Source organism: Microtus ochrogaster, chromosome 6 (genome assembly GCF_000317375.1).
Source record: "Microtus ochrogaster isolate Prairie Vole_2 chromosome 6, MicOch1.0, whole genome shotgun sequence".
NCBI classification, from domain to species: domain Eukaryota; kingdom Metazoa; phylum Chordata; class Mammalia; order Rodentia; family Cricetidae; genus Microtus; species Microtus ochrogaster.
The window spans coordinates 40,714,494-40,724,945 of NC_022013.1; the positions used below are offsets into that span (position 1 = coordinate 40,714,494).

At 44.3% G+C, this 10,452-nt stretch overlaps 1 protein-coding gene across 4 annotated transcripts in view; it reads left to right on the forward strand.

Moving 5' to 3' along the window:
* Abhd6 (abhydrolase domain containing 6) overlaps positions 1-10,452 on the forward strand; it is a 46,437-nt gene that overhangs the window by 15,338 nt on the left and 20,647 nt on the right. For all 4 annotated transcript variants that reach the window (XM_005348508.3, XM_013346870.2, XM_005348509.3 and 1 more), the window contains one exon: positions 6,027-6,179. In XM_005348508.3, coding sequence (XP_005348565.1) covers positions 6,061-6,179 — 119 coding nt within the window. In that variant the 5' untranslated portion in view covers positions 6,027-6,060. The remainder of the gene's footprint in view (positions 1-6,026; positions 6,180-10,452) is intronic.

Consider the following 10,452-nt stretch of genomic DNA (forward strand, 5'->3'; position numbering starts at 1 on the left):
TGTGGGTGTGACTCCCGGTGCTGTGTGGTCCTGTGCTGGTGTGACTCCCAGTGTTGTGCGGTCCCATATCGGTACTCCTCTCTACATGTGGCTATTGAGTGCTTGAAAGGCAGCTGTTGTAATTAAGAAGTGAACTTTGGATTTTACTAAATTAGTCAATTATTTAAATTTATGGTACTGAACATTGACCTTAGGGATTCCTATGTGCTAGGCAAGCACTCTGTTGCAGAACTGTATCTCCAGAGGTTACTTAGGTTAAACTTCAGTATTTAGACTTAGACAGTTGACCCGAGTGCCAGTTTCTTTCACCAATATGCACCTGGTGTATTGAACAAGTGAGAAGAGTGGAAGTTATGTAGAATTGAGGCTACGCGGATGGAGGAACTGTCAGTAAAAGTCAATGACTCAGAAGAAACAGGAAGAAATATGTTTGAGGCATCGTGGGACCTTAGTGTCATAGGTGGTCAGGCAGATAGTAGAAAAATCTAGAAGGAAATCCTGTCATGTACCTTGGTACTTCTAATTCCTGTAGGAGAGAGTAGTTGAGAGTGGAGGTGAGGGAAGAGTCAGGAGAGCATTACGAGAATAACGGGGGGGGGGGGTCACGTAAAATGCCTCTACAGTTATCCAGGGAACAATTGAGGAGAGCACACTGGGGTACCCCAGCCAGGCATGCTCAGCCGTGGCTCACTTCAACAGCAAAGCTGTTGAAGCCTCAAGTTACAGAACAGGAATGCGCTGAACCACAGTTGAGGAGATAAGATGACCACAAAGAAAGTGGAGGAGAGCAACTAGGGCTGTTTAACTGTTGATCTTCAGTGATAGTTTTGAAGAATCAGATTCTTTTCAGGAACTAGTTCAGAAAAATGGCACTTTTCTTTCTCTATATTTCTTTCTTTATAGTGTTTTAGTCACCAGCACCACCATTACCACCACCACCCCCAAACCTTCCGAATTCGACCTATTCTACCACTGACCCATGTCCCCATGTCCAGCAAAACAAAACCCACCAAATTTATTTTGAGAAAAGATCTTGCTAACTGCCCAGACTGGCCTGGAATTTGCTACTTCAACTAGTGATCCTCTCGTCTTGCCTCCCAAGGAGCTGGAATTACAGGTCTGTGCCATGAGACATAGCTAAAATTAATATTTTTCAGGGCTAGAGAGATGGTTCAGTGCTTAAGAGTACTTATTGCTCTTGCAGAAGTTCCCTGCACCGACATGGTGACTCAAAGCCATCTGTAGCTCAAATTCCAGGGAATCTAACCCCCCTTTTCTGGCCTCAGTAAGCACTGCATCCATGTGGTACACAAGCATGCAAAATGCCCATACACACAAAATAAAAATAACAGTGTTTTTCTAGTGCTAAACTTTATGGGGATAATTTTTATGTTGTATAACTAAAGAAACATAAACAGCATGTTGCAGAAGGGAGCCGCTTGTTTGTCCTAGCCACCTGTTGACTGAGGTTTCCTGTCCTGCCCGTTTCCCCGCAATCGTTAAGTCCCAAAGAAATCACACAGAGGTCTACATTAGTTAAAAACTGATTGGCCCATTAGCTCAGGCTTCTTATTAACTCTTATGACTTATATTAGCCCATTACTCTAATATATGTTAGCCACATGGCTTGGTACCTTTTTTAGTGAGGCAGTCACGTCTTGCTTCTTCTATGGATGGATCAGGACTGCAGAGGAATGGGCTTCCTTCTTCCCAGAATTCTCCTGTTCTCATTGACCTGCTTCTACTTCCTGTCTGGTTGTCCTGCTTATACTTCCTGCCTGGCTACCGGCCAGTCAGCGTTTATTTAAAATATAATTGACAGAATATAGACAATTGTCCCATACCAGCCGCCCAGAACCAAAATAACCACACAGAAACTATATTAATTAAAACACTGCTTGGCCCATTAGCTCTAGCTTCTTTTTATATATATATACATTTTTTTATTGATATTTACTGAGCTCTACATTTTTCTCTGCTCCCCTCCCTGCCTATCACCTTCCCCTTTCAACCTTCCCCCAAGATCCCCATGCTCCCAGTTTACTCAGGAAATCTTGTCTTTTTATACTTTCTATTTCCCATGTAGATTAGATCCATATAAGTCTCTCTTAGTGTCCTCATTGTTGTCTAAGTTCTCTGGGATTGTGGTTTATAGGCTGGATTTCTTTGTTTTATGTTTAAAAACCACATATGAGTGAGTACATGTGATAATTGTCTTTCTGAGTCTGGGTTACCTCACTCAAAATAATGTTTTCTAGCTCCATCCATTTTCCTGCAAAATTCAAGCTGTCGTTATTTTTTTTTCTGCTGTGTAGTACTCTATTGTGTAAATGTACCACATTTTCCTTATCCGTTCTTCAGTCTAGGGGTATTTAGGTTGTTTTCAGGTTCTGGCTATGACAAACAAAGCTGCTATGAACATAGTTGAGCACATGTCCTTGTGGCACGATTGAGCATCTTTTGGATATAGACCCAAAAGTGGTATTACTGGGTCTTGAGGAAGGTTGTTTCCTTACTTTCTGAGAAATTGCCACACTGACATCCAAAGGGGTTGTACCAGCTTGCATTCCCACCAGCAATGCAGGAGTGTTCCCTTTTCCCCACAACCTCTCCAGTATAAGTTGTCATCAGTGTTTTTGATCTTGGCTATTCTTACAGGTGTAGATGGAATCTCAGAGTTGTTTTGATTTGCATTTCTCTGATGACTAAGGATGTTTAACATTTCCTTAAGTGTCTTTCAGCCATTTTAGATTCCTCTGTTGAGAGTTCTCTGTTTAGGTCTGTACTCTTTTTTTTTTTTTTATTGGATTATGTGATCTTTTGGTGTCTAATTTTTTGAGTTCTTTATATATTTTGGAGATCAGACCTCTGTCTGATGTGGGGTTAGTGAAGATCTTTTCCCATTGTATAGACTGTCTTGTTGACCATGTTCTTTGCTTTACAGAAGCTTTTCATTTTCAGGAGGTTCCATTTATTCATTGTTTCTCTCAGTGTCTGTGCTGCTGGGATTATATTTAGGAGGTGGTTCCCTGTGTCAATGTGTTAAACTGTACTTCCCACTTTCTCTTCTATAAGGTCAGTGTAGCTGGCTTTATATTGAGATCTTTGATCCATTTGGACTTGAGTTTTGTGCATGGTGATAGATATGACTATGCCCTTCCGTGATAACTCACTTATCACATCCTCAGAACCACATGTCACCTGCTCAGCATTTTCTTTGGTTTTCTTGCAGCACCAGGGAGCAAGCCCCAGGACCTAATGCATGATAGACTAGAACACTAGCCCTGAGTTACAATGTTTTTCTACAGGCTCAAGTGTTTTTCCTTAAATCAGTGTCTTTTTACTTAAATTTATTCTGAAAATTAAGATACATCCCTAGAACAACTAAACGTATTAGTAAGAGCCACTGAATGGTTCAGTGGTTGGACTGCCACTCGTGATGGCCTGAATTTGAGCCCCAGAACCCACGCAGTGGGAGGAGAGAACTGGGTTCGCAGTGGGAGGAGAGAACTGGGTTCGCAAGTTGTTCTCTAACCTCCACATGTCCGCTGTGGCGTGTCCCCACCTAACGGCATGCTCACATACACTTGCACATACAATCTGTTAGAATGAGCGATGGGAACTGTGTTACTTACTGACTAGCTAAACATTTCCAGGAGTTCCTAGGAGCAGATTCGATGTCCGCAGAGATGCTCTCTGGCCTTGTCAGGACTTGAACAGCAGAGATAAGTTTCTTAGTGAGTGTTGGCATTCACCAGAGCCCTATGCCCCTAAAGCCTGGCTTAATGTTCTCCCATTCCCAAGACACCACGCACTATCTTTGTATGGGGCTGTAGTCTAGAAAATTTCAGGCAACGCCCTTATGTGGCTTTCTGAGTTTTGTTCTCAAAGTTTTGGTTTTTCTGTCTCTAGCCTACCCCCAGGCACAATGAATGTACCAGCAGGGTAGGGGACCCACCTTCCAAAGGAAAGCAAGGCAAGTCCTTTGTAAGTGAAGGCTAGTGCAAAGGTGTGAACAGTTATCCCCTTTTTGTCTAAATCAGCGGTTCTCAACCTTTCTTAATGCATCAGCCCTTTAATGCAGCTCATATAGTGGTGACCCCCACCATAAAATTATCCCGTTGCTACTTCGTAACTGTAATTTTGCTGCTGTTATGAATTGTAATGTAAATATCTGATATGCAGGATATCTGACCCCTGTGGAAGGGGTCGCGACCCACAGATTGAGGACCACTGGTCTAAGCCATGGCAGTCAGAAAGCATAACTTTCTCAGTGAGACCAAGTGTGTGGATTCTCTGAGAAGAAGAAACCTTGTTAAAGTGGTCCTGCTGTACAAAAGTTCCTTCTGCTCGGCAGATGAATTCTGGTAGAAAATTCCTCCAAAGTGGGATGTCCCCAGCAGACACAGGCAGAGGAAGGGTTTTTTCTCTTTATGTTTGCCTACCGTCTCTAGGGCCAGAGCTCGTGATGTCCATGACCTTGGGCATGAAATGTTCTAAATCCTAGACTGATGGGACATTGGGTAATTAGCTTCCCATCTCAGAGTCTGAATCACAGTGGCTCGCTGCACTTTCTAAGGGCGTCCTGTAGTCCAGAAGAGTCGTCTTGAAGCTGAATTTTTGCAGCCATCAGCTCATGCGAGATCCACAACCCCCGCCTGCAGATTTACACATGCCTGTTCTTTGCAGATTGTGCCAGCAATTCTTTTTTAACCCCCAGTGTTGAACTGGAACCCAGAGCCCTAGGTTCTGTCACTGAGCCACACACCTTTCTCCAGCTTTTGTACCTGGAATTTAAGAGACAGCTCCTCCAGGGAGCTTTGTGATTACTTAACTTTCAGGGGGGAAACGTCAGTCTCTTGTAGCATTACAGGTAATGATTTACCTTCCATAAAACATGTTGTGTGGAATTAATCCCAACTTGTAACTTTGCTTTTCTCTAGTCTGTTTGTACTTTGTGTGTGCCTTCTGCTATTCTAGGCACTAAGAGAGAACGTAAGTGATTATTCTTGTCACGGAGTGAGCTTCTAGAAGAGAGACAGGCCAGCGACTAAAGGATGCTGGGAAAACCACTTCTAGTGACTGAGCAGCTAAGAGGGCAGTCGGATGAGCAGAGCAGAGTTACGTCCTCTCTGCCTCAGTGCGCTCATCTGTGAAATGAATACAGTTCCTCTCTTGATTAGTTATGTTTTTAATTTTATGTGTATGAGTGTTTTGCACATGCATGTATGTAAGTACATCAATTCCATGCCTGGTGCCTGAAGAAGGCAGAAGAAGGCATCAGATCCCCTGGAACTTGGGTACTGAGAACCCAACTCAGGTCCTCTTAAAGAGCAGCAAGTGCTCTAACTACTGGGCCATCTCTGCAGCCCCTCATTTGGTTATTATAAGATGCTTGCCTGTAATTTCAGCATTCAAGAAACTGAGGCAGGAGGACTGTGAGTTCCAGGCCAACCTGGGTTACATAGTGAGTTTCAAGCCAGCTAGGTTGCATAACCAATCAATGAAAATAAAATATTGTAAATCTATAAAAAACTTGAGGGAATAATACATCATAGTTAACATTTCACACACATTACTTTCTCTTTCCTGAGCTTTTAAAAGTGAGTAGTGGATACCAGTCTGTACACACCTCCTCAAAGCTTGGACATGTCCCTGGGCATGACAGCCTGCATTGTCCACAGCTACAATTTGTCAAATGTTCAAGAATGGTAGCTCTGTGCATCCTAGTACCATCTGATACCCATTGGATACTCCAGTCATCCCGGCAATGTACCCTATAGTTTTGATTTTCACTTTTTGTGGCCCACGGTCCTCCAAAGTCTGCCTCTTCACATCTAGTTGCTACATTTGTTTTGTTTTTCCTGGCCTCATTCAGGATCTTTGACCTTTCTGAGTCTTCCTCTTTTCCCTGGGATGGCTTTAGTATTGTCCGCATGTCTCCCGATCTCTCATTTAGGATCCTTTCCCTTTCTGCGTCTTCCTTTTTCCCCCGAGAGGGCTTCAGTACTGTTCTCTCTCTCCAGCCTCTGCAGGTGTCAACCAGCCTTAGAGAGCAGGATGGATCTCGATGTAGTGAACATGTTTGTGATCGCGGGTGGAACCCTGGCCATTCCAATCCTGGCATTCGTGGCTTCTTTTCTCCTGTGGCCTTCAGCGCTGATAAGGATCTATTATTGGTAAGTCAGCTGTATAGTGAAGGTTTACAAAGTATCATAGTATCCTCATCCCCACTTTGTCCTGGTCACTGTTACTCGTCATTGTGTCGTGAGATACTTTAGACTCAGAAAAGTTGAAGGACATCTTGTTTAGAGATCTTTTAAGTTTAAAAAAAAAATTATTTTTATGTGTGTGGGTGTTTTGCCTGTGTGCGTGTCTATGCACCATGTGTTTGCTTGCTTGACACCTACAGAGGCCAGCACAGGGTGTTGGGTGCCCTGAACTTGGAGTTACAGACTGTTGTAAGATGCCATGCTTGTGATCCCCTGAAGCAACAGTGAGTGCTCTTAACCACAGAGCCATCTCTCCAGCCCCTCTTTGGGGTTTTAAATGTGTTCTTGAACTGGCAGCTACTTCAAAGCAGGTACACTGTCTCGAATTTCTGACAGCATGCTTGCCCTCAGGACCGCTCAGTCTCCTGGGCATGGTTGCTTTCCTAGCCACCAGCTGCATTGATGTCACTGAGACGTGAACCAGAAGCTCAGAAACACTCAGTGCCAAGTGCACATTTGGCACTGAATGCTTTAAGATTTACCTGTTTTGTTTGGGTTTTAAGAAAGGATCTCGGTAAGAAGCTGTGGCTAGCCTAGGATTCTCTGCAGGTCAGGCAGGCCTTGAATTCACAGAGATCTGCCTGCCTCTGCTCTGGGAGAGCTAGGATTGAAAGCGTGTGCCAGCACAGCCATTTGGTTTTGGTGTTTTGAAATAAGAACCTGTAGCACAGGCTAGCTCTGCAGACTTACTATGAAGATGGCTTCGGATCCTCCCTCCTTCACCTCCCAAATCCTGGGATTACAGGAGTGTAGCACAGGCTAGCCACAGATTTACCATGAGGATGACTCTGGATCCTCCCAAATCCTGGGATTACAGGAGGGTGCCAGCACGCCCAGCCTTGCTCTGTATTGTTAATTAGTGAGGTGAAAGAGACAAATGAAGCTTCCAGATATCTGCCATTCTCAGCACCTTCACCCCAGCCCATCTCGGGATCATCTGTATTTTCCTCAGAGTTAAGACAGTAAATCTGCGCCTTTAATCCCAACACTCAGGAGGCAGAGATAGGCAGATCTTTGTGAGTTTGAGGCCAGCCTGGTCTACAAGAGCTAGTTCCAGGACAGGCTCGAAAGCTACAGAGAAACCCTGTCTCGAAAAAACAAAACAAACAAAAAAGACATTAAATCTGTGTTTTGGGTGTTGTTTTAAATTTTGTATTTATTATCACTGGGGAAACTTCTATGCCGCAGCTCATCTGTGGAGGTCAGAGGACAATCTATGGAACTGTGAGTTCTATATTGTTACTGTTTTGAGATAGTGTCTCCTTGTAGCCCCAGTTGGTCTATACTCCCTGTGTAGCCCACCCAGATCTTGAACTCAGGATCCCATTTCTGCTGCCCAAGTTCTGGGCTTACAGGTATGAGCCCTACACCTGGCCTTTAAATCCGTTTATTTACAAAGTGATATAAATGGTTTCACTATAACATGGAAGATTTGCCGTGAAAAGTAACTAAATGTAAAAAAGTAAAAATAAACACAGTTACCTAAAATCGTCTCACTAAATGTTAGCCTATCTATTGTTGCCTATTAAAGAACTGAAGCCAGGGCCTGTGCATGCCAGGCAGGGCTCTAGCGCTGACCTGTATTCCCAACTCTTAAAAAGGTTAGCACTTGGAAAGAAAGTGCTATGCTTCATTGATTTTTTTTTTTTCTGTGCCTCTGCCCACTTATGAAATACAGAATCCTCCCCCACCCCACTCATGCTGAAATGAGCACTGGGTCCTCTCCATACTGTAGATAAACCCCGGGAGATTTATCTGGGCCTTGGGCAGTTAGAGGGAACTTAGGCATGTGGACCGGGAGGCTGGTGCCCTCTCTCTGCCCTCCTTTCTGGCTCCCTTTTGTTTCACTGGCGTGTGGAATTTTCCACCAGCTGCTCAGGCTCCAAGCCTTGGAAAGCAACAAATAGAACAAAGTAGTTTATGATCTTTCATTCTCTCTGCCTTTTCTGCGTGGGTGGGGCTGTCTTCCCTTCAGAGGGCCACCCAGGACCCACCTCTTCATTGACAAATCAGACCTTTCGCTGCCTAGATGCCACTGTCGGTGCTGCGTTGCTGAGGCTCCTGGGTAGTCCTGGACTTGGAGAGGTCAGAGCCAGGTCTCCACTTCTTGACCCTGCCAAGGACCTTGCTCCTCCACACGCAGACGCCATCATTGTTAAACAATTGAAGTTGAAACAGAGAACGCAGTTTGCAGACGTGGACCCGTAACCATGGATATGACTGCGTGCTGATGTGTGGTTCCACCCATCGTGGGCGAGAACCAGCCTCAAAGTCTCCCAACATCCAAATTTCCTGGACTCTCAAAGAGCACGTTTTCAGAACTGGTATCAGAGTCGTTTAAATTTTTTTTTGTTGGTTTTTCAAAGAGGAGAAAGACCTTCTTAGCCAATGTTTTACTGTTTTTACCAAGTTCTAGTTGACGTTCATTATATGAAAGCGTACGATTGGGTGGTTTTATTGTATTTATTGTACAGTCACAACCACTCCATCGTCCTAGATCTTTTCCACCTCCCCAAAGTTCACACTATGTAAATTTGTGATCCTCCTGCCTTAGCCTCCCCAGTGCTGGGATTACAGGTTTATCCCGCCATGGCCCCGATGTTGATCCCATGTTCCTCGTGCACTGGCCTGGGTCTGTACCTCCCAAACCCCTGTTGAGGGTCCGGCCCCAGTGGAGCGGTGTGAACGGATCTGTGAGAAGGCTAGGTTAATGCAGTTCTGCTGAAACTGACTCATTACTACATGGAGTTTGTCACTGTAAATCAAGGCAGTACCTTGTATTTTATGATTTTGGTACATGGCCACTTGCTGTTTGACTTTCTGCCTTGACTTGAAACAGCAGAAATCCTTGACCAAAAGCCAAGCAGAAGTCGCACCATGGTCTTGGACTTCCCAGCCTCTGGAGTGGTGTTTCTCAACCTTCCTGACGCGGTGACCCTTTAATACAGTTCCTCATGTTGTAATGACCGCCAACCATGAAACTATTTTCGCTGTTACTTCATCACTGTAATTTTACTACTGTTGTGAATCGAAAAGTAAATATCTGAATCTATAGATAATTGGAATGAATAGGTGGATTTGGGGTCTGGGTAGGGAGATGGTCCAGTTGGTTCAGTTCTTGCTACACAAGAATAAACACCTGAGTATGGCTCTCTAGCATCCACAGAAACAAAAACAAACAAAAACTGGGTGAAGCATCAGACATCTGTAGTCCCGGGTCTGGGAAGCAGAGATGGGAGGATCCCTTGGGGCTTGTTGGCCATTATTATAGTGACATCAGTGAGCATCATATTTAATGAGAGGCCCTGTCTTTGGAAAAATAAGGAAGAAAAACAATAGAGGAAGACACCTGGTCCATTTGTACACGCACCCACTTACATGTGCATGTACACACACACACACACACACACACACACACACACACACCCCAGAAGTGAATTTGGCTAAGTTGCTGAATACAAGATCAATAGCGGGTGCTAGAGAGATGACTCAGTGGTTAAGAGTCCTCATTGCTCTTGCCAAAAGAACCTGGGTTCAAGTCCCAGCACCCACACGATGGCTCACAACTACCCCAGTTCCAGGGGATGCAACAGGAACTCGCATGGTATACATATATACACGTGAGCAAACTCTTCATACACACAAAGTAAATAAATAAATCATTTTAAAAAATCAATAACCAAAAATTAGGGGCATTCCCATATAACAGAAACAAACAAATGAAAATGAAAATGAAAAAAAAAAGGATAAATGTTACTACTTACTCTAGTGCCAACAGCTCTCAAATACCTAACAGTAAATCTAAAGAACAGCGTGGACGCAATGGCGATGGTGAAATGGGTAAAGGTGCTTGCCCCACAAGCCTGATGAGCTGAGTCGGTTCCCCGGAAACAAGGGTGGAAGGGGAGAATTGACTCCAACAGGTTGTCTTCTCACCTCCACAGACGTGTCTGCACACACACAAGCATCACAACACACCTGCCCACAGGGTGGAGGGAGAGAACTGACCCCCGTATTCTCATTGCAGCACACGCACATACACAAACCACAACAATAATATCTTTCGATTTTTAAAAAATAAAGGTAAGGGCTGGAGAGATGGCTCAGAGGTTAAGAGCATTGCCTGCTCTTCCAAAGGTCCTGAGTTCAATTCCCAGCAACCACATGATGGCTCACAACC